General features: G+C 44.3%; 1 protein-coding gene across 2 annotated transcripts in view; it reads left to right on the top strand.

Annotated features, from left to right (window-relative positions):
* Positions 1-25,459, top strand: part of LOC126356147 (luciferin sulfotransferase-like) — a 124,269-nt gene that overhangs the window by 63,545 nt on the left and 35,265 nt on the right. The window contains exon 1 of one of the 2 annotated variants that reach the window (XM_050006884.1): positions 5,811-6,114. The exons of the other annotated variant lie outside the window; for it this stretch is intronic. Coding sequence (XP_049862841.1) covers positions 5,838-6,114 — 277 coding nt within the window. The 5' untranslated portion in view covers positions 5,811-5,837. Of the gene's footprint in view, positions 1-5,810; positions 6,115-25,459 lie in introns of those variants that run through there. 2 annotated transcript variants of the gene reach the window in all.

The raw sequence follows: 25,459 nt of genomic DNA, 5'->3' as shown, positions 1-25,459 counted from the left end.
TATGAGGAGAAATTGCCCTTCTCATACAGTCTACAGTACTGTGATAATGGATCCAATTTACCTGAACAAGTTCCACACGCTGTTACATTTACAACACTAATTGAAAATTACGTACCCCAGCGTCAATATAGGCTCGGCATCCTAATATCCTCGGCGTCTTTTGAAGAGAGTCACAAGCAGCGAGAATTCCTGCGAGGAGAACTTCTTCAGCCTCTGTAGGCGTTTCGTACACAAGAATTTTCACATGGCCGCACAACAACAAATCAAGTACGGCGAGATCCGGTGTACGTGCCGGTCAGGAAACAGGACCTGCTCTGTCTTTCCACCTAACAGTGGACGTCTGATCCAGATGTTGACGAACCGTCAGTCCCAAGTGAGGTAAGATTCCCCCATGCTGAAACCCATCCGTTGGCGGATAAGAAGTGCTCGTCGGTATTATTGGCTACCCTTTAGTCTTAACAATAACAGTACCGGTACGTTTGTTCCACTGTCAGATGTTTCACTTATAGCTTTCGTCTCGGACGTTTCCAGACCAGTGTCGTTTACCTTAAGTTGATACAGGGTGTTTCAAAAATGGCCGGTATATTTGAAACGGCAATACAAACTAAACGAGCAGCGATAGAAATACACCGTTTGTTGCAATATGCTTGGGACAACAGTACATTTTCAGGCAGACAAACTTTCGAATTTACAGTAGTTACAATTGTCACAACAGATGGCTCTGCGGTCTGGGAAACTCTATAGTACGATATTTTCCACATATTCACCATGCATAGCAATAATATGGCGTAGTCTCTGAATGAAATTACCCGAAACCTTTGACAACGTGTCTGGCGGAATGGCTTCACATGCAGATGAGATGTACTACTTCAGCTGTTCAATTGTTTCTGGATACTGGCGATACACCTGGTCTTTCAAGTGTCCTTACAGAAAGAAGGCACAGGGGTTCATGTCTGGCGAATAGGGAGGCCAATCCACGCCGCCTGCTGTATGTTTCGGATAGCCCAAAGCAATCACACGATCATCGAAATATTCATTCAGGAAATTAAAGACGTCGACCGTGCGATGTGGCCGGGCACCATCTTGCATAAACCACGAGGTGTTCGCAGTGTCATCTAAGGCAGTTTGTACCGCCACAAATTCACGAAGAATGTCCAGATAGCGTGATGCAGTAATCGTTTCGGATCTGAAAAATGGGTCAATGATTCCTTTGGAAGTACTTTTTGAGGATGCAGGGACGATGGGACTGCAACATGGGGCTTTTCGGTTCCCCATATGCGCCAGTTCTGTTTATTGACGAAGCCGTCCAGGTAAGAATAAGCTTCGTCAGTAAACCAAATGCTGCCCACATGCATATCGCCGTCATCTATCCTGTGCACTATATCGTTAGCGAATGTCTCTCGTGCAGCAAGGGTAGTGGCGCTGAGGGGTTGCCGCATTTGAATTTTGTATGGATAGAGGTGTCAACTCTGGCGCATGAGACGATACGTGGACGTTGGCGTCATTTGGACCGCAGCTGCAACACGGCGTACGGAAACCCGAGGCCCGCTGTTGGATCACCTGCTGCACTAGCTGCGCGTTGCCCTCTGTGGTTGCCGTATGCGGTCGCCCTACCTTTTCAGCACGTTCATCCGTCACGTTCCCAGTCCGTTGAAATTTTTCAAACAGATCCTTTATTGTATCGCTTTTCGGTCCTTTGGTTACATTAAACCTCCGTTGAAAACTTCGTCTTGTTGGAACAACACTGTGTTCTAGGCAGTGGAATTCCAACACCAGAAAAATCCTCTGTTCTAAGGAATAAACCATGTTGTCCACAGCACACTTGCACGTTGTGAACAGCACACGCTTACAGCAGAAATACGACGTACAGAATGGCGCACCCACAGACTGCGTTGTCTTCTATATCTTTCACACCACTGGCAGCGCCATCTGTTGTTGAAAATTGTAACTACTGTAATTTCGAAAGTTTGTCCGCCTGAAAAGGTACTGTTGTCCCAAGCATATTGCAACAAACGGTGTATTTTTATCGCTGCTCGTTTAGTTTTTATTGCCGTTTCAAATATACCGGTCATTTTTGAAACACCCTGTACATTTGCCCTTCTCCATAGCCCCTGAAAGTTTGTAGCATCATGACGGACACGAATAACTGGGATGAAAGGAATGGAAACGGGATCAGAAAGAGATAGGCACGAAATAATGACGTTCAGTCGCACAGGACATTGCGGCAATGCAACGACGACAGTTGAAAATTTGTGCCGGATAAGCACTCGAACCCTGATGATCCTGTACAAAGAGCAGTTGCGTTAACCGCTTTTTTTCCTTTATTTAGAGGGAAGAAGTGATAATAGCGGGTATTACATAAATGGTGTAACAAATACTAGACATAAACTGCTTCTTTCAGTACAAAACAATAACGAACCGCATCTCTGTTCGTGAGTTAAGTGCTGTCAGGCTTGGCTACCACTTGGATGGGCGACAGTCCAGGTCTGCCGAGTGCTGTTGCAACAGGGTGCATGCGGCCCTTGTGAGGTCAGTTGAGGAGCTGCTTGACTGAGAAGTAGCGGCGCTGGTCACGAAAACTGACAACGCCCGGGAGTGCCGTGTGCTGACCACATGCGCTCCCCCCCCCCCCCCCCCTCCCCCCCATATTCGCAGCCAGTGATGCCCCTCGGCCGACGATGACACGGCGGTCGGTCGAAACGGTTGGGCCTTCCGAGGCCTGTTCCGACGGGGTTTCCTCTCTTCGTGGGAATGTTCCTCGCCGATCCTATTGTACCTCGTTTTCGAGCCGGGCACGTCTTCGCGTGTGATGGCGGAGCCGATTCACTGTCCTGGTTCTTTTCGGGATTGATATATGCAGCAATCACATTCCCAAACCAGTTACACCCCAAGTCGGTAGGGGATGAAGCAGTGCATTGCGTTATGCATCAGCCATCCGGACACGCTTTCCGTCACATACAAATTCCCAGTTACTCGGTCACCGCACCGTAACGACCCCCGCCCATTAACCTTCTATTCGCAGTTTTCTGACTGCCGTAGAAGTTCGGACGTTGGTTGTGCGTCCCCAATGAAACTTTTTCATCAAACAGTCGCGGCGCCAATAGAATTATATATATGAGTGATGACTCTTTTGTCGGTCGCGTCTGACAGAACAGATAAAGCTCATATCTATAAATCATCACGGAATAACACTGTATGCCGGCCACGGTGGCCGAGCGGTTCTAGGCGCTTCAGTCCGGAACCGCGCCACTGCTACGGTCGCAGGACCGAATCCTCCCTCCTGTGATGTCCTTAGGTTGGTTAGGTTTAAATAGTTCTAAGTTCTAGGGGACTGATGACCTCAGATGTTAAGTCCCATAGTGCTCAGAGCCATTTGAACCATTTTTTTAATAACATTGCATACTGTATGACAATTATTGAATTATACGAAAAAACGTAAATTAATTAGAAACTACGTTTTGTGGCACAACTTGACTAGAAGAAGGGATCGGTTGGTAGGACATGTTTTGAGGCATCAAGGGATCACAAATTTAGCGTTGGAGGGCAGCGTGGAGGGTAAAAATCGTAGAGGGAGACCGAGAGATAAGTACACTAAGCAGATTCAGAAGGATGTAGGTTGCAGTAGGTACTGGGAGATGAAGCAGCTTGCACAGGATAGAGTAGCATGGAGAGCTGCATCAAACCAGTCTCAGGACTGAAGACAACAACAACACGTTATGCACACACTTCATTCAACATGTAAACGTCACTGCAGATATTCGGATTTAGGTTATGACATGTTCGATATGCGTATCATCATTGGCAATGATGTGGCGCAGACGAATAGCGGAATTCTGCATGATCCGCTCATGTGTCGGAACACTGATGATGGACCTCCTGAATGGATATTTTCAGCTCAGCAATGATTCTGGGGCTATTGCTGTACAAATTGTCTTAAATAAAGCCCCACAAAAACGAGTCGCATGTGTTCAGATCCGGAGAATATGGCGGCTAATCGAGGCTCATATCAGTGGCCTCTGGGCACATCAGAGCCAGAATACGGTCCTCAGAGTGCTCCATCAAACACTCTCCTGCTTCGTTGGGGTCGAACTCCGTCTTTCATCTATATCTACATCTACATTTATACTTCGCAAGCCACCCAACGTGTGGAGGAGGGCACTTTACTTGCCACTGTCATTACCTCCCTTTCCTGTTCCAGTCGCGTATGGTTCACGGGAAGAACGACTGCCGGAAAGCCTTCGTGGGCGCTCGAATCTCTCTAAGTTTACATTCGTGATCTCCTCGGGAGGTATAAGTAGGGGGACGCAATATATGCGATACCTCATCCAGAAGCCGGCCGCGGTGGTCTCGCGGTTCTAGGCGCGCAGTCCGGAACCGTGCGACTGCTACGGTCGCAGGTTCGAATCCTGCCTCGGGCATGGATGTGTGTGATGTCCTTAGGTTAGTTAGGTTTAAGTAGTTCTAAGTTCTAGGGGACTAATGACCACAGCAGTTGAGTCCCATAGCGCTCAGAGCCATTTGAACCTCATCCAGAAACGCACCCTCTCGAAACTTAGACAGCAAGCTACACCGCGATGCAGAGCGCCTCTGTTGCAGAGTCTGCCATTTGAGTTTGCTAAACATCTCCGTAACGCTATCACGCTTACCAAATAACCCTGTGACGAAACGCTCCGCTCTTCTTTCGATCTTCTCTATCTCCTCTGTCAACCCGACTTGGTACGCATCCAACACTGATGAGCAATACTCAAGAATAGGTCGAACGAGTGTTTTGCAAGTCACGTCCTTTGTTGATGGACTACAATTTTCTAAGGACTCTCCCAATGAATCTCAACCTGGCACCTGCCTTACCAACAACGAATTTTATATGATCATTCCACTTCAAAACGTTCCCTACGCATACTCCCAGATATTTTACAGAAGTAACTGCCGTCGGTGTTTGTTGTGATATCATATAATCATACAATAAAGGATCCTTCTTTCTATGTATTCGCAATACATTACATTTGTCTATGTTAAGGGTCAGTTGCCACTGCCTACACCAAGTGCCTATCCGCTGCAGATCTTCCTGCATTTCGCTGCAATTTTGTAATGCTGCTACTTCTCTGTATACTACAGCATCATCCGCGAAAAGCCGCATGTAGCTTCGGACGCTTCATGAACCACATGTTGTCGAAATCAGGGTAATTTTGGATAATGAGGATGAAATCATCTTCCAAAACCGCATACCGTTCGGTAGTCACCGTGCCATCAAGGAATATCGCACCGATTATTCAGTGACTGGACATTGCACAGCACAGTCACCTGTTGAGGGTGAAGAGACTTCTCGATAGCAAAAAGCGGATTCTCAGTCCACCAAATGCGCCAAATTTGCTTATTGACGAGCCCATCAAATTGAAAGAGGGTATAGTCCCTAATTCCCATCATGCCCCGCGACCAATCGTGCAGTTTGAACGTCCTTACGCGAACCGTTCATAAGTAATGACAATTTTATTTCATATAGTTCTATAATTATCACACTGTAAGTTCTTCACTTACGCGCCTCTTGGCGTCCTTCTCAACTGGACGTTCCAAATGGCAGCTTGCGTGTTCTGGCCTTAAATCGGCCCTAAGTGTACCAATGTCGCTGCCGATACCTGTCGAACGACAGTGACTGAAACCGCTACGAAGCCGGGTATCCAACGAAATTAAAACAGCGAATCACTGTTTGAGGAGCTGTGATTCAGCGACGCAAGTGAACAGTGGCGCGCAGGCTGGGGTGGCAGTCACGGTGCCGTGGAGAAGGCTGCTCAGCGGTCTTGTCGAACGGATCAAGGTCAGCAGAGACCGCGCGCAACCAAATGGGCGCTCGGCCGGCGAGGCTCTGCATTGTCGCTGCGCCTTCCGTCCGGTACGTGTGGCGACCAGACGACATGACGCGCCTGCGATATTCTGAGCTGGACGGTGAGTTCGGCCGCATCGCCGCCAGAGACTTCACCTCGCAGTTCCGCAGCGGCTACGTTCGGGCTGAACCGTGTGGCGCCGTCCTCCCCAAGTACTACACGGAATTCGGCGACCGCATTCTGGACATGACCGTCCACACTGATGATCACTGGATCGTCAGCTTTCCCAAGAGCGGTGAGTTCTCGCGCTGCGTCGCACCTCCACCACCGGCGCTTTCGGTAGAAGACGATCTTTTTTTTTTTTTTAAATGAATGCCATCACCTTGAAATCCCAGCTTCACAGTTCCGTAGATGGCCTTAGAGGGGCCAAAATTAAATCGTGCAGCCCACTGATAAAGTGCAGATGTTTAATTTGCAAGCCCAGGCTGACAAAATGCTGATAATAACATTCCTCATAAGCTCCTAAGACCGGAATTCAAATAACGTTACGAGCATTAGGGGATGTACATTGTGTGGCATACGGAGCTTCGGATAGGTCCGTGTAGCTCGCCGGCCGAGGTGGCCGAGCGGTTCTAGGCGCTATAGTCGCACGATCGAATCCTGCCTCGGGCATGGATGTGTGCGATGTCCTTAGGTCAGTTAGGTTTAAGTAGTTCTAAGTTCTAAAGGACTGATGATCTCAGCAGTTAGTCCCAAATGCTCAGAGCTCTCACGGATAGCCCAAATGGTTAAGGCCGCAGTTCGCGATAAGCTGGAAATCCGGGTCTATGTCAAGATCTAGCACAAATTTTCATATGTTACTAGTAGGTCATATATCTATACGTAACATAGATGATGTCAAAGAATTCGCAATCTGCGAATAACCTTCGTAAAGTGGAGGTGGGCTGCTCCACATTATTTCAGATCTTCTAGCGGCGTGATACGGCACTGTAGAGGGTGCGGAGATTTCGGTGTGTTCCAGGACTACAAACATGTGTCTGCAAAGAAATAAAAAAATTAAATACTGCACTTTATTTTTACGAAATAAAATTTAAAACTTTATGACTACCTCTGGTATGAAGCTAAAAAAATTTATATATGGTACGTAGCTAAAAAATTTAATATATACCGTTGGCAAACCAGAATGACTCGAAAAATAAGCTTCACACGAAAAAATGTGTATAATCCAAAGTTGATTATTTTCGAAGGGGACATCTGCTGGTGCTAAAATTAGCCCACCACCCCAGACCAGTCCAGGGGGAGGCAACTTTAAAATTTCAAACGGGAACCCCCATTTTTCATTCCAGAATCAGAATCTACATAAAAAGACTACGTACATTTTGTCTGTGTCTTCGTAGTTTTCGCTGTAATTCCAGAAAATCCATGTTCTCATTTTTGCGTGGAAAATGGTAACCCACCTTTGGCAGTTCCCTCTGGGAGATCTCAATGGGGGAGTAAGCTGTAATCTTACTCCAACGGAAAGATCATCACGACACTTTTTCGATTACAGGCTACATGCCCCGTGGATTCACATTACGTGTCTTCAATGCAGTAATTTTCATCGCCTTTTGCACACTCACGCCATTGGTCATTGCTAATTTTTCCGACTTAAGCTGGCACTGCCCCCTTCGAGGGCAGGAAGTTTCCCTGGCGAGCTGTTCGCTCCTTCACCCTTTTTGACAAGGCCGTTGGCAGATTCAGGGTAACTGCTTGTACCGGAGGTCTTTGTCCGCCATTGCTAATGACCATTTTAGGCAAAATTTAAGCTCTGGTTGGATGAAACCCAAGACCCAGGATGTTTTGATTATTAATGAAGGACGCTGCCCTAGATCACGCCATACCATAACATAAAAAAATAGTATCAGTATTTCGTTATGTATACTACTAGTCGAGAGCCGGAACACACAGTAAGTGTTGACAACAATTTATTGGTACTTGTTGTATACGTGTCTGCGCTTCACACGCCACAATATCGATAAATGCCATTTGATGTTCACTACGTCCGTACTAATGTTGTTTCGTGTATCTCTAAGATCCCAACACCTGTGGACATGAGCACAGTTTATATGGAGTGGGAATAGCGACAGAACCTGACTATAAACCACGGCCAGACTTCATACTAGCTATATACGGCGGACCGTTCAGCATGAGCGCCGTTATGCTGTAGCTTTCTCTGCTGGCTGCGGTAATTATCTACCTTTAATAGGTTTGTAACAGTGGAGTGTTCTGCTACCTCGAAAGCATGTTCCCTCGTCGATTTGCAACGCTGACGGAGTGCTGTCTTTCGCAGTTTCTTCTTTGTGTGGACGTCTCAGAATCTATTGTGAATATAATCCACTGCTTGATTTGCAAATTTCTTATTCGTCGTTACTTCAGTCACGCTGAAATAAATACTACAGTGCTTATCTTTGCGCAGCTTTCCCGTAACTTAGCTCGAAATGGAATATGTACAGTTTAGACTTTAGACAGTACGTGCTCATACACCAGTAACTGAGGAGTATAAGAAGTATCACGTGCATTTGTTAACATGTACGCATAGATTTGAACAGTGATACCAAAACGTATCGACAAACTAGTGTTATCGTTCTATTACAAGCACGTAATACTGTGTATGTCATAATTGTGCTCATGCTAATTGACTATTGTTCATTCAGACACTATTTCTGTACTCAGGCTGTTCACATACCAACTGCTGTCACACTGTCTTTGTTACTGACTACTATCTACCTCTTTTGCTTCTACGCAGATGTTACTTCAATGACTATTGTGTACCAGAACAAATATTGCTACCACTCTGCTTTGGTAAAAGTAACTTATCCACATTACCAATTAATGAACAGCCTTCCTTGAAATCGCACTGCTTTGGTGGCAAACGCGCTCGCTCGCGCGCACGCACGCACGCACGCACACACACACACACACACACACACACACACACACACACAAATGGTTCAAATGGCTCTGAGCACTATGGGACTTAACATCTATGGTCATCAGTCCCCTAGAACTTAGAACTACTTAAACCTAACTAAACTAAGGACATCACACAACACCCAGCCATCACGAGGCACAGAAAATCCCTGACCCCGCCGGGAATCGAACCCGGGAACCCAAAATAAACAGTAACGAATGATAATAATGGTAATATTGATTAACTATTTTATGTAGTGGATCTGAATATATATTTAACTAATTACTGTCCAGATCTGTTGTGATGATCAGTGAATGTCCTTAGCTCTTATAATGTCTTGGTACACAAAGTCTACGAAGAAATCTTAGAAAGTAGGTAACCTAAAGAATTTAATTTAGTTTCAAAACCTCATCACAAAGTGACAGACAGTTTAGAGTTTCTCTATCGAGTTGTTGATATTTAGTTGACTGCATTTTTTAAAAAATGTAGAACAAAGAACCGCGAGAGATATTCTGGCTTTTAAGGTGAAACAAATATTTTCGCTGTTGGCAGATTGTTCCCTATATTAAAAGCTTAGCCTGTAAGAATGTTTTCAATAACAGCAAGGAAGCTGTCTTTGCAAATCTACAGCATTTGTATAACCATGGATTATCGTTCTGTTTATTTTGATTTAAAACTAATTATGTTCCGTACCGTGCACTGTCGAACTTCCGCTGTTTCTGGTCGCTGAAAGGACGATCTCAGGATCGCAGCTCCGTTGTTAATTAGCGCTGGCTGCTAGTATGGCGGCGTATAGTCTCGAAAAATTAAATAAATTTGCTGAAAATTTCTTGCAATTCAAAATACAACTGTTCAGTTAAATAGGCAAGTAGGATTTTGTAGATGGTATCCATAAGGTATTTCGTAGAACACACATAACGTTATCGGCAACAATGTGCACCCAAGCAGTTATTTATTTTGGCTAGAGAAGTGGACTTTCCTTTTTAAAAGTTTCATTTCAAAACACTGACGTGTGCTACGACCTCACAATAATTGTTCTGATTGGTTTGGCAAGTTTCGACTTGCCTTGCACAAAAGTTCACAAAACATTCACTACACCGTTAGCTTGTCTGCCACAATCCACCTATTCCTTTCTTCTCTCTGACGAATTAATTAGCGCCTTAAAGTTGAGTGTCACGAATTCGCATCGTACTAATACTGTGATAATAATTGAAAGGTTAATTGTTTTTCAGCGCCAGTACCGGTACCTGCTGATTCTGCACGAAGCCACTAACGCTTCTGACAAATGCTGCATTCTCCTGAGTGTTTCGGGTACCTCTAATGAGCCACGATTTTTGGTTTTTATCTTTCATCTAGAAACTTATTCAGGTATTAAGGGGTTAACTAGTAATTTCGTCACATACTCTTCTACCCACACTTCTCTAATAAGTTCGAAAAAATTCTAGATCTTCTGATGTCTCGTCTTCGTCTCTTCCTACTATCTTATCAACAAATTTTACTTCATTCTTCTTTATTCCATCTCCTTCTGGTCTTCTCTTCTGCCTCATACTGCTCTCTTTTCCGTCGAATACTTTAGAAACTGAATGTGCACCGTTAAGTTCAATAACTCACTGTAACATGACGCCATTGCATCACCTCCGACAACCTCTTCGTTACGCTAACACACTTTCAAAAAACAGCTTCAGTTCGTCCGGCCGGTGTGACCGTGCGGTTCTAGGCGCTGCAGTCTGGAACCGAGCGACCCTTACGGTCGCAGGTTCGAATCCTGCCTTGGGCATGGATGTGTGTGATATCTTTAGGTTAGTTAGGTTTAATTAGTTCTAAGTTCTAGGCGACTGATGACCTCAGACGTTAAGTCGCATAGTGGTCAGAGCCATTTGAACCATTTTGAACAGCTTCAGTTCTTCATTTTCCTGTAACAACATCATTCAGCACCCTTTCCGACCCTTTTCCGTCCATTCATTGCCACAAAAATATTCCTTCTTTCCACAAAATACGACCAGGGCCCACCACTAACAAGCTTCCATGACTCAATCATCCTTTTGCTTCCAACTCTCCCTTTCAACTGTCTTCCTACTCGTCTTTAATTACAGAGATAATTTTTATATTATTGGGGTATAGTACTAAATTTATAGTAACGATATATAAAATACCACAACAGAATACATGTTTACAGGTAATATTTCATATATTTAATTAGGAGCTGCTTGTTGGCATTTACATAAAGGAAATCAGTAAAATCATATATTACATCAACATTACATCCGTAGACAATAAAAGAAAAACATACTATTCGAATGGGTCTTACAGAGGAGAAAAAACAGCGTTCCAACACATACTGAAATAAAAATTTGGAGTTATCGCAGATTCGAGCAAATTAATGCAGCGAAACCTCCGTTTTTTTTAAATAATTAATTCCTCTGTATCGTGTGCATTACTGACGCTCATCAGATTGAAATCAGTATCCAATTGTTTGATTACACATTACATCAATAAAAGGATGCCTGAAGTTACTTCCCAACCGAACACCAAGAAAAGTAGATTATAGTTGTCGCGTCGACGATATGATTGTTAGAGACGAAGCAAAAGTTCGGATTTCGGAAGCAATCTATCGTGTCTGTTTAAAAGAAACAATCGTGGCATTTCTCTTTGGCAATTTAGAAAAGTACGGACCACCTAAAGCTGTATGGTAAGACAGGGGTCTCATTTACTTTAATTTGCGACACAATGGGATTATCTGGCTACGCTTTAACACTGCTTAAGATCGACAAATAACAAAATTCCTCCTGCTATAAAAACTTTCTTCGTGTGTTTTGGTCGCGATCCATCATCATAATATCAGTCAGAAAAAAACCTCTTACATTCTCCTCGTAAGGGATGGCGAACTGGGACTGTGATTGAAATTGGCGATCATTTTGGTATAATATGCTACCACTGTTTTATGCCTTTTTGGTAAGATTTATTTTGTGTGCCATTAACTAGCTTTCGAGTTCCTGCAGGCTTATCATCAGACGCAGATGTCACAAGAACATTATCTGGAGCATGTGCAGCTGGAATCTCTTGTCGTAGTGCTTCCGGAAATAACGGAAATTTAGTTACTAATAACGAAAGCCGTAAGTAGATTTTTTTTAGTGTCATGCAATTAAGTACTTGGCAGAGTGTTAATCGAACAACCTTCAAGCTACTTCTCTACCGTTCCACTCTCGAAAAGCGCGCAGGAAAAACGAACACTCAAACATTTCCCTGCGAGCTCTAATTTCTCTAACTTAATTATGATGATCATTTCTCCCTATGTAGGTGGGCCTCAACGGAGTATTTTCGGAATCCGAGGAGAAAGTTAGTGACTGAAATTTCATAAGATGGTCCTCCCGCAGCGAAAAATGCCTTTGTTTTAATGACTGCCATCCCTACTCGTGTATCATATCTGTGGCTCTGTCACGCCATTTCACGATAATACAAAACGAGCTGTTCTTCTTTGGTAATTTACAGTGTCCTCCGTCAATCCTATCTGATGCGGATCCCACACAGCACAGCATTGCTCCAGAAGCTTAAGCAGTCTCTTTAATAGACCTGTAACATTTTCGAAGTGTTCTGCCAATAAATCGTAGTCTTTGGTTTGGTTTCTCCACGACATTATCTATGTGATCATTCCAGTTCAAGTTATTCGTTAGACAAAACCGACCAATCGATCTCAGCGTACGTTGTTCCACTCACGCCGAGGAAACAAGGTTGTCCTAACACGGTTTCCTATAGGGCACTGCCCGTTACACCCATGGCTTCCTACTGCGTCGTGAAGGATATCCCGAATGTGACACGTGTGGCGTAACTAAAGTGCGTCATATATGAATTTAATAAGATTTGAGAATGAATTTAGGGAGCTCGCGCTAATTTGAAACTACCAGGCAGATTAAAACTGTATACTGGGCTCGTTGTCGAACCCAGAACCCACACTGTCGCGGGCAGACCCTGTACCGACTGAGCTTTCGAGACATGGCTTACGACTAGTCCTCACAGCTTTGCTTTCACTTCTTTTTCAATCAGAGTTGTTTGTCGAAGAGAAGGCGTGAGTGACTTGGATAGCCTTTTGTTTTAGATGATATCGGGACAAATGTAATACAGCTTAAAAATTAGAAATGATTATCGTCCATATTAACTGTTTATGAAGGAAAGGGGACGTGCGCAGTCTTGTGTACATGGATTTTTCTAATTAATCTTAGGCTTACATGTCGAATAAGAATTTTATGAATATTCTAATAACCGTTGCATTCTAACACCCACTTTGCTCAGCGCCTCAAAACCGAACAATTATCTGTAACTGAGCAAATAATGGTGCTAATATGGTAATGTCATCTGATTCATGGACAATAATGCAAACATGCTTGACTTTTTTCTCTAGGGTTTAATGTTCCCCCTCCAGCGAGGCTATTGTCGAGAAAATCGCACCCTACTTCTCGGCGTTATCCAAGCGGCGACAAGCCCGTTGCCTGCAGAAAATACCCCTTTCGCTACTTCCATTCAAACATGCCACCTACATCTTAAGACGGCATTCGTTACATCAGGCTTACGTGTTTACTAACAAGGTCGAATGTGTGTCGAAAGTTACTGACTTTGCATTTTCTCTTTTCAGTCGGCGTTTCAGGTACGAGCGAGGCTTGCTTTTTATCACGACCAAGGACAACAAGTGCGATTGGATTGTACCCCTCGAAGGTTAGACTGTAACACTGAGTCACCAGTCAGAGAGAACACAGAACAGGAAAAAGAAGAAATGTTCATTGTCCGGGAATGTTAAGTGGTCCACAGGGACAGCTCGCGGTTTGCGCTGTAAGTGTCGGAGACTGAAAGGAGAACAACATGTAATCTAAGTAAAGGAACCGAATATGGTTTGGTAGTGTGGTGCAAGTCGAAAGCGCTGCCCTAATTTTGTAGATCAGCATGGAGTTGCGACAGTAATGTGCGGCGTAAGGCTGGTGCGAGCACCTGCTCTCTGCGATTTATCTGTGCGTATTGCCACTAATTTATTCCAACAATACCTCAAATAGGCAGAGTCGACGGTGTTCCTAACCATTCCGCCAAAGAAAAGTATTGACTTACCCGAGGATCGAATGCAAAACCCTCAAGTCAGTGGCCAACAACTGTAGCCGCTAGATCACGGACACAGTTGTAGGCAGTTGGCTCGCACACGTAAGAATGCAAGGTTGAAAACTGGTACGTCCAGAAAAAAGTTGTAATGTGTCGCCCTCTGCGGTATCAAGCTCATTCCAGTCAAATTTACAAAAGAAGTACTTTTCGTTCCATAGATACATGCTGAGAAGACCTTCAAGGATGTAGAACAGTCATAAAAATCGACAAAAGAAGTGGTATGATAATGTTCTTTCCAAGGATCCTAAATGAAAACGTATTCAAAGAAGCGCAATAGTTACGTGAAAAAATCTGACACATACGAGAACGTGCTAAAAAGTAAAGCGTCCGGACTTTCATGTGAAAATTAAAACTTTTTAGTTAAAACAAATGTTGCTAACATTCTACATCTTTTTTATTCATGACTAAATATTTGTTTCTCAGCGTTGTCACCCGAGTGACGAAAACATTTCTCCCAACGAGAGACCAGTTCGTTGAAACAGTAATTGTAGAATGTTTGCCTCTGTTGACGGATCCACAACGTTATCTCTATTTGCACCGCCTCATCGCTGTCAAAGTGGGGCCCTCGTTGGTGTCCTTAAAGTTTAGTATACAGACGAAAATCGGATACAGCCAAGTCAGACTGTATTGAGGATGATCAATGACAGTGAGTCCAAGGCGCCGGACTGTTACAGATGTGTAGCCTGACAGGGTCATGCTGAAGGAGAGTGTGTTCCATATGTGGTCGACCTCTGCGAACTCGAAACTCGATTCCAGCACGCCTTTTCTCGCTCACCAACATAGTAATGTTACACGCCGCCATGTTACACGTTACTATTCGGAACCGTCTAGCGGCAGAAAAATGTTAATAACGCTTGTTTCATTTACAAAGTTCCAGACGTTTTCATATAAAAAAAATTGGAGGCACTATTTTTCAGCACGACCTCGTACTTCCTTCTCTAAGTCACTACCAAAGTTGGCACAAAATTGTAGATGAAGATACACCGAATATTTTACAGCACTTCGTTACTATCAGCGCATTATTGCTTTGAAGACGTGCACACTTTAGATGTCTGCAACACATTATTTCGTATTGTTAGTAATACGCAAATCAACTGATTCTATTTACAAATTGGTCAATGGAGTAGAAGTAGTTGACTACAAATAAATCTCTTTGGTTTCTTTTACACTGTATTTTCAGCTAAACTTTTTAAGGCTGCTTGTAAGTTATTGTGTGTTTGTGTTTACAAATTATTTGTACGTAATTTTTAGTACTTATTCGATATACTGTTAGTATGAAAAATAATTATGTTAGTTATGACAAATTTCATTGAGAAACAAATATACTGGGAAGCGGTAGTTATCACTTCCAGTTTCTTCAACAAACCTCTCTAAACCGCTCTTAAATTCACACCACAAATAATTTGCATTATCCGATTTTGTACTCCAAGAACACAAGCTTGGATTTGTGAGTTATCCTGCTTGACAATATGGCATGAAAGTAAGCACAGTATGCCAACTACGTGATCAAAAGTATCCGGACACGTGGCTTAAAATGACTTAGAAGTTCGTGGCGCCCTCCATCGGTATTGCTGGAATTCAATATGGTGTTGGCCCACCCTTAGTCTTGATGCCAGCTTTCACTCTCGCAGACATACGTTCAATCTGGTGCTGGAAGGTTTCTTGGGGAATGACAGCCCATTCTTTATGGAGTGCTGCACTAAGAAGAGGTATCGATGTCACTCGGTGAGGCCTAGCACGAAGTCGGCGTTGCAAAACATCCCAAAGGTGTTCTATACGTTTCAGGTCATGACATAAAAGGGATGTCATTGTCGTGTAACCTCTCCGCCACAGGCCGTCCATTATGAACAGGAGCTCGATCGTGTTGAAAGATGCAATCGCCATCCCCGAATTGCTCTTCAACAGTGGGAAGCGAGAAGGGGCTGAAAAGATCAGTGTAGGCCTGTGCTGTGATAGTGCCACGCAAAACAACAAGGGGTCGAAGCACCCTCCATGAGAAACACCACCACACCATAACACCGCCGCCTCCGAGTTTTACTGTTGGCACTACACACGCAGGCAGATGACGTTCACTGCGTATTTGCCATACCCACACTCTGCCATCGGATCACCACATTGTATACAGTGATTCGTCACTCCACACAACGTATTTCTACTGTTCAACCTTCCAATGTTTACGGTCCTTACTCCGAGCGAGGTGTCGTTTAGAATTTACCGGCGTGATTTGTGGCTTATCAGCAGCCGCTCAACCATAATATCCAAGTTTTCTCACCTCCCGCCTTACTGTCATGGAACTTGCAGTGGATCCTGATGCAGTTTGGAATTCCTGTTGATGATATGCTTAGATGTCTGCCTATTACACATTACGGCCCTCTGTCGGCGGTCTCTGTCAGTCAACAGACGAGGTCGGCCTGAACGCTTTTGTGCTGTACGTGTCCCTTTACGTTTCCACTTCACTGTCACATCGGAAACAGTGAATCTAGGGATCTTTAGGAGTGTGGAAATTTCGCCTAGAGGCGTATGACACAAGTGACACCCAATCACCTGACCACGTTGGAAGTCAGTGAGTTACGCGGAGCGCTCAATTCTGCTCTCTCACGACGTCTAATGACTACTGAGGTCACTGATATAGTGTATCTTGCAGTAGGTGGCAGCACAATGCACGTAATATGAAAAACGTATGATTTTTTTTTGGGGGGGGGGGTGTACGGATACTTTTGATCACATAGTGTATCACCTGTGTCTTGCAAAATCCGCTCCGAAAATTGAGATTTGTTTAGCCACTACAAAAGGTCCCTGTTACTCTCCTCCCAAATGAATTTTTTATCAAGTTGTAATCCGAAAAATATAGCACTGTCAACCTCTTCACTCTTCTTGGCATCACATTTCACACATTTGATGTTTGGATATCTCTTACAATTTCCGAACTGCTTATAGTGTGTCTTTTCGAAGTGTAGTGACAAAGAACTAGCTAGGAGTAATACAGTGATGAGCCAAAAAATTATGTCCACTGTGCACGGCGAGCTTGAATGCCTTCTGGCGGTGTTGTCGGCATAGGAAGGAGTAAGGAGAGAATGAGAATGTAAGCGGAAAGTGTGGTGTCACCGCCAGATACCTCACTTGCTAGGTGGTAGCCTTTAAATAGGCCGCGGTCCGTTAGTATACGTCGGACCCGCGTGTCGCCACCATCAGTGATTGCAGACCGAGCGCCGCCACATGGCCGGTCTAGTCTAGAGAGACTCCATAGCACTCGCCCCAGTTGTACAGACGCCTTTGCTAGCGATGGTTCACTGTCTACATACGCTCTCATTTGCAGAGACGACAGTTAGCATAGCCCTCAGCTACGTCATTTACTACGACCTAGCAAGGCATCATATTCAGTTACTATTGATATTGATATTGTGACTCGTGTACCTTCAAGAGCGACGTTCATCATTAATGGATTAAAGTTGAGTATCAAACTACTTACGTCCGCTTTCTGAATTCTAATTACTTGTCATGTTACAGACCTCACGTCAGTATAGTTCTTCCCTCCTCACGCCAGCCTGCGTGAGCTAAAACGCGTGCATTTTGGCCTCCTCTCGCAACACGTTGTTGGCTCTTCTGCCAACACAACAGAAAGAGACGAATGGGAAGACATTATAGCGAAGATACGGGCCGCACGTGCTGAAATCCACTGATATAAGCGGTTCTGACAAAGGTAAAACTGTTGTAGCCCTCCGGCTGGAAACGAGAATCTCTGAAACGGGGAAGCTGGTCGCCTTTGGAGTACTACTGTCGTGAACAGTTACGGAAAGTGGTTGAAGGATGGTGAGATAACGAGTAGGCCATATGGTGCTGGACGACTACGTCTCGTCGTAAAACGTAGATGTCGGAGGATCCCCCACGGTGGAATCCAGTATAGGGAACGATAAGTGGCAGATCTAATAATTGAGTACATTGCTGGTGCAGGCACAAGTATTATGGAGTACGCCGTTCTGGAGTTCCACATCACACGACCCCCACGTGTTCCTGTGCTGACCAAACGGCATCATCAATTATGATTACAGTGGGCACGGAATAATTGCATTTTCACTGTGGATCGATAGAAACGTGTCGCCTCCCGAGTGAAACGCATTTCTTGTTACTCCAGGTCGATGATTGGGTCCTTACACGCCGTCATCCAGGCGAATGCCTGCACGAAACACGCACCGCACCACAGATGCAAGCCGCTCAGGGCAGAGCCATGCTATGGGGTGCATCGAGTTGGGTTTCCATGGGATCTGTGAACTACGTGAATATCATTGCAGACCACGTGCATCGCATCTTGATCGAAGTCTCCGCCTACGGCGATGACATCTTCCAGCTGGATAAATGTTCCCTGTTGCGAGGTCAGACTGGTGCCACTATGGTTTAAGGGGTATTATAGTTAACTCACATTCATGTCTCAGCTAGCAAATGTGCCTGGTCTACACCTATTGGACCACATATCGGGCGCCAGCAGCGTACCTGGAAGCCAACATGTCGTAGTTTGCGGGAATTGCTTGGCTTGTGCGAAGACATCGGGTGCCACATATTTCTGGTATCCTGACAAAGACCTTTAAAATCCATGCCAAGCAGAATCTCTGTTGTACTGTGTTTGAAATGTGGAACAAGACGCTATTAAACAGGCGGTCACAACGTTTTGGCTCATCGGTGTGTATTAATACCTACTAAAATTAACACCTCTTTATACTTGTCGGTTAAGCTAATGTCACAGACATTAGCGTACATTTACATCTACATACATACTCCACAAACCACCGCATGATGCGTCGCGGAAGGTACTGTGTACTACTACTACTCGTTTACTTTCCTGTTCCACTCCCTGATGGAACGTGGGAAAGGCGACCACCTATGCGCCTCCGTATGGGCCCTAATTTCTCGTATCTTAGGTGGTTCCTACGAGAAATGTATGTAATGTGTGTTGGCGACAGTAAGATCATTCTACAGTCAGCTTCAGATGTCGATTCTCTAAACTTTCTCATTAGTGCTCTTCGAAATCAATGTCTTCCTCCCTCCAGGAACTCCCACTTCAGTTCCCGAAGCGTATCTGTAACACTTGCATGCTGATCGAACCTATCGGTAGCAAATCTAGCAGCTTGTCTCTGAACTACCTTTGATGAACACTCATCGTCCAATTTGTAGGATGTGAGGTGGGCCAGTTATGCAAAACACCGTTTTTTCCAAGTACCCAAACATGTTTCAGCACCACTGTGCCATCATCAGTGGGTTTCCGTTTTATTTAATCTGTACACTTAGTGTGCATGATTTTTCAGGACCACTTGTGTATTATTTACTACAGGTAGCTTGTCGTGTTTTCGTGTGGCAAACCCTTTTATTCTCAGAACCATGGTGAGGTGTCGTCATGCACACGTAAATATAATACGTATTTTCACAAATAAGGTTGTAAAAGCATTTTGCGCTTCACCAGGACGCAGTGTTAACTCATCTTACCGCAAAATGAGTAGCGTTCTATTACTTAAGATTACTTAAGAAGTCTTTTCCTAAGTACATATTATTACCTCAATTACTGGGTTTTTATGCAGGCTTTTTCTTTTTAAAAAAGTTTCCTGTTTTCTTACTGGTGACAGTACTGGTCAGAACTAGCAGAAAATGACCTATAAAGATATGCCCAGAAACAAATATATGCTGAGATATGAGCCGTTTTACTCGTGTCGAGAATGGCCAGTCCTTGCTAGCATAGGCTGCCTTCCTGACACAGGTCATTATTCCTTTCTTATGGATTGCGTTTGTAATTAGTCCTCTGACTTCTATGTTGTTGTCAGATGTAGCACAGTCGTTACCAACGCAGCCATTCGTACCTGTCTTTTTTAGGTTTCGTTGACATCAGCACAAGATTATATGTTCTATAGAGTACGAACAGACAGTGTAATGGACTTGTTATTCCATGTGGACCCCTCACACTTCGCAGAGGGTCGGATGTTGGAGCAACCGGAAGGTAATCCTGCAACAGAAGTGTGGAAAACAGGAGCTGCTGAAGGCATAAACTACAGGGTGGCGGACGATAAGTCACCCGACTGAATTTTGAGCCTACGGGTATACTATTGGGGCAGCAGCTTTCAAATTGGACGCTCAACTTCGCGCAGTTCATGGAAATCGCGCCAGATGTCGTTGCGAATTCATCGCTTCCGTTGTGAGTCCGCTATTTCAGTTCGCCGCGATGGCGGACAAAGGACGGTTGACCGTCGCACAGAAGACGTAGATTGTGTTACTGTTCGCGGCGACGAACAGCGTCACATTGACACGGAGAAGGTTTCGTGCTCAGTTCAGCACATGATGGGCTCCCAGCCCACAGGCAGTATACAAAAAAATGGTTCAAATGGCTCTGAGCACTAGCGGACTTAACTTCTAAGGTCATCAGTCCCCTAGAACTTATAACTACTTAAACCTAACAAACCTAAGGACATCACACACATCCATGCCCGAGGCAGACTGTATCGCCACCCCGGCCGGCTGACAGTACGCAGATTACATAAAAAATTTGAAGGTACTGGATTTGTTTTGGAGTGTTAGCGGCCATATGCACGTACCGTACGTTCGCCGCAAAACACTGAAGCAGTTCGAACGGCTTTGTGACTCGTAGTCCGAGTAAATCAACAAGAATAGCCAGTGCCGAGTTGGGAATTTCACACCGATCTGTAGAATGAATTATTCAATCCGACCTTCGCTTGTATCCATAAAAGATGACTGTGGCGCATGAGCTTACTGCGAGAGAAAAGGAGCGGAGACTGCAGTTTGCAAGGTGGACAATCGAGCAACACCTAGAAGCAGTGCTACACAACACAAGGTTTTCTGACGAAGCTTATTTTTACGTGAACGATGTTGTGAACGAACAGAACGTTCCATTCTGAGCATGTGAACCTCCGAGAATAATCCACACGAAAGACACCTACGGGGAAAAAGAGTGAGTGTGGGTCGCGATGTCAAGCCATTTAATCATCGGTCTGTTCTTCTTCGATGCTACAGTAACTGGTGAACGCTATTAATACATGCTGCGAAACCAGTTCTTTCCTCAACTGATGGCCACATGACTTCCACTGAAGGCACAATGGTTCATCCAGGATGGAGCACACCCGCATACTGCCAACGTTGTGTTTGATTTCCTACACCAAAGACTTGGCCTTAGGGTATTGTCAAACAGATTTCCAGAATGTTATGCAGGAGGAGGAATGTGGCCATTCGATAGCCAGGATATTAACCCATGTGACTTCTTCCTTTGGAAGGTGTACCACAGAAATCCCCGAAAATGCAGTGCAACATAGATATACCGCGCCATTCCAGAAATTTTGTGTCGGCAAGTCGTCAGAAATGCACGTGTGCGACTTGAAGAAACTGTAAACCAAAACGGCAGTGATATTCAACATGTGATTCATTATGTTGTATTTCCAAGCTGTATTATTTACCTCTACATCAATCAATTACAAATTTGGTCGACAACAAATGTGTTATTTATGAAACAAATCAGGTGACTTATTGAGCACCATCCTGTTTATCGTCAGGTCTGCACGAATTATTATTTTATCAATATCAGGTGTAAGTAATGTCTCTGACCAAAAGACCACGATACCAAAATAGAGTTCTGCCAATGGATACTTAGACGGAGCAAGCATTTTATTTGGGGATCCAGCAGGATTCACACAGAGTGGGATAAAATGGCTTTGATCACTATGGGACTTAACTTCTGAGGTCATCATTCCCCTAGAACTTAGAACTACTTGAACCTAACGAACCTAAGGACATCACACACATCCATGCCCGATGCAGGATTGAAACCTGCGACCGTAGCAGTCGCGCGGTTCCAGACTAAAGCGCCTAGAACCGCTCGGCTACTGCGGCCGACCAGAGTGGGATAATAAATCACCAAAACCACGTGTGGCCAGATGTACAGGTTTTGGACAAAAATGTCGAAATATTGCGAGAAATTCATGTTTAATCATACATGCATATGCTGTCCAAGTCAGCAAGTTATTCTGTTGCATTTGACCACGAACGACACGTATGCAATGTCCTCAATACGTTGCGAGTGTCATTGTCGTCGTTAACAGCGCTCTGTGTAGTTGCGAGAATATTTGTTGAAGCTAAACGAATTAGAACGCGGGCAAATTTTTCGTGCTTCTAAGGTGAGAGCTCCATTACCAAGGGAGCCGAAGTACGTGGTGTTTAGAGAGTTACCGAACCGAACATTTATACTGCACACAGGGAGAAGCACCAGTCGTCGTTTCCGTTCTAGCTTTGTTAGAGCAGAGTTGTTGTTCATGTCCTAGTACGGCTACACCTGTTGTTTGGTTTCCTGTCGCAGGTGTAGACGTACTAGGCTATGTATAACTTCTCTGAAATACTGCATAGATAATCACTAGTTACTAGCCGACATCTCGATTTGCTTTAATGAAGCGAGAAGGGAAAGGACAACTGATAGCTGTTCTCTATCATTATGAGAGAGTATTTCATTATTCTCCTGGCCGAATACTGCCGAATCTCTGGAGCTACAATGTTGTGCTGCTGAAGTACCCCGGGTTTTATGCGTTACTTACTGGCAGAAATAGCTTAATTCCTTAGATTTTCTCTAAACGCTACCCTTCACTTTGTCTAACGCAATACAGAAATACTTTTGAGATATTCTGTGAAAATACTGGAAAAACTGGGGATACACATTCAGTTCTTTCATTATGTAGAATGTGCCACATGTCTTTCCCTTTTTTCCACCATGAAAGATGTACCCAATATCCTCTTCGTTGCTCAAGATTCACGATTTACAAAAGATCCATCGAATTAACATCTTGGTCTGATGAAGATGACATATGGAGATCCATTCCAGCACGACCGTCCCGCGTCTCTCCGACAGCGCCTCCTCAGTGTGAAATGCTCACATCCCGTCCGGAAGCATGTCCCTGACTCACCGACTCCAGCCATCCCCGCCGCGCCTTTTCTGTGTGTATTGGGCCTCAGATTCCTGGCTACAGGGATATATAAAGGCATTGGCGTATCCCACACTCATCGATAACGTGCACATTCGAGGAACGTGTGTCCTGTATACGTGACCGAATACGAGGGCAGTCAGATGTGTTCGCACGAATTCGTGATGCTTTGAGAACGAGAATTAAAGTATGTGTAACGAGTGGTAATCAGAATGACTACCTATTTTAGTGCCAATAGAAACAAGTCAGTTTGTACCATGAGCCAAACATTACGACCTTTTGCTTAATAGTGTATTGATCAGCGTCTGAAAACGCAGAACAAGTGGCGATTCTGTGTCGTTATTAGCTTTTCTGAGGTATGTGACATCTTATAGGAGGGTCACTCCAAAAGAAATGTACACTACTTTTGTAAAAATACACTTTTCATTCTGCATGTGTGAAAGTTTTACAGTGTGCAGATACAGCCTTCCCGCTTGTTTTCAAACTTAGTTCAACTTGTTCCCGTGAGTGGCGCCGTCATAGCACGTCTTCAAGATGGCTCCTACACTTGACGTTCGCCAGAAGCAACGTGCTGTCATAGAATTCCTGTGCTGTGAAAACGAGACAGTGGGAAACATCCACAGGAGGTTGAAAAAGGTGTATGGAGATGCTGCTGTCGATCGCAGTACAATTAGTCGGTTGGCAAGCAGGTTACGTAATGAAAGCGGGCACGGCAATATTGAGGATTGTCCTCGCAGCGCCAAGCATCGTACTGCACACACTCCAGACAATATGCAGAGAGTTAACGACTTGGTGACTGCTGACAGACGCATCACAGTGAACGAATTGTCACGCTACGTTGGGATACGGGAAGGAAGTGTTTGCAGAATACTGAAAGTGTTTGCGTTAAAAAAAGGTTCGTGCCAGGTGGGTTCCCAAGGTGTTGACAGTGGCTCACAAAGAAACAAAAAAAACGGTATGCAGTGAACTTTTGGAACAGTGCGAGAATGGTGGAGATGAATTTCTTGGAAGAATTGTGACAGGTGATGAAACAGGGCTCCATCATTTTTCACCAGAGACGAAGAGGGAATCAATGGAGTGGCATCATACAAATTCACCCAAGGGAAAAAAAAAATACAAAACTACACCTTCGGCTGGAAAAGTTGTGGCTACAGTGTTCTTCGATTCCGAAGGACTCTTGTTTGTGGCCACGTGGAACCACCATAAATTCTGATGTATATGTGACGACACTGAAGAAACTTCAAGCTCGACAGAGTGGTGTTAGACCACATCCGCAAAAGCAGGATGTTTTGCTGTTGCACGACAATGCACAGCGACATGTCAGTCAAAAAAGCATGGAAGCGATCACAAAACTCGGATGGACAACACTGAAACACCCGCCTTACAGTCCTGACCTGGCTCCATGTGACTATCATCTCTTTTGGAAACTGAAAGACTCTCTTCGTGGAACATGGTTTGAAGGTGATGACTCCCTCGTGCACGCTGCCAAACAGTGGCTCCAACAGGTTGGTCCAGAATTTTACCGTGTGGGTATACAGGCGCTGTTTCCAAGATGGCGTAAGACAGTTGAAAGGGATGGAAATTATGTGGAGAAATGAAAATATTGTTCCTAAAGGACGTATCTACACACTCTAAAACTTTCCAACATGTACAGTAAAAGATGGATTTTAAAAAGAATAGTGTGCATTTCTTTTGGAGTGACCCTCGTATCTGTGTAGGTGTCACACTCTTGCCGTAATTTGCGAGGCGGTGGTTCGTGACCGCGGAACTGTCACGCTATAGCGTCCCAGATGTGTTCTACTGGATTTATATCAGGCGAATTTGGTGGCCAAGAAATCGTGAGTTCACAATCAAGCTCCTCAAATCTCTGTAGCACGAGTCTGGCATTATGACGCAGACAGTTATCCTGCTGGAAGATGCCATCGTCGTCGTGAAAGAAATCAAGCACGAAGGGATACAGTGGAGAGCGACAACGTTCACGTAGTACACAGCAGTCATGATGGCTTCGATTACTGCTGCAGGTCCCTTGGAAGCCCAGTTGAATGTTCCACATAGCAGAAAAAATGGCGTTCATGGCGCGGCGAGTATTTCGAGCAGACTTTTAGCTTACATGGGTCACATAGGAAGAGGACGAGACCTTTTGAACCAAATATAATATAGTTAACACAATCAATAACCGCTTAGGAAAAGGAGACGTTCTGAGGTATATAGTTAACACATTTATGTAATTTGGAATTTATTAATTTGTGATTCTTTATACTGATGAAACAAAACGGAAGTAAATTGACATCTTCATTACGAGTACGAGATTTCATTAATAATTTTACATGTTATTAGTTACAAATAATAGAATTAATGTGAAATTTGACTTTGAATTTGGGAAAAAAATTGGAAATTTGTGGTAAGTTCCCATGGGAGCAAATTGCCGAGGTCATCGGTCCCTAGGCATACAAACTACTTAATCTAACTGAAACAAATTTACGCTAAGGATAACACACACCCATGCCCATGCGGACCCATGAGGACTGTGACTACCCCGCACGGCTTTTGAATTTGGAAACTATTGTATCAGTATCAGGTCCGATCGAAGTGGC

Source organism: Schistocerca gregaria, chromosome 3, assembly GCF_023897955.1.
Source record: "Schistocerca gregaria isolate iqSchGreg1 chromosome 3, iqSchGreg1.2, whole genome shotgun sequence".
In the NCBI taxonomy this organism is placed as follows: Eukaryota; Metazoa; Arthropoda; class Insecta; order Orthoptera; family Acrididae; genus Schistocerca; species Schistocerca gregaria.
The sequence above is the reverse complement of the archived record's forward strand: the minus strand, read 5'-3'. Positions and strand labels throughout refer to the sequence as shown.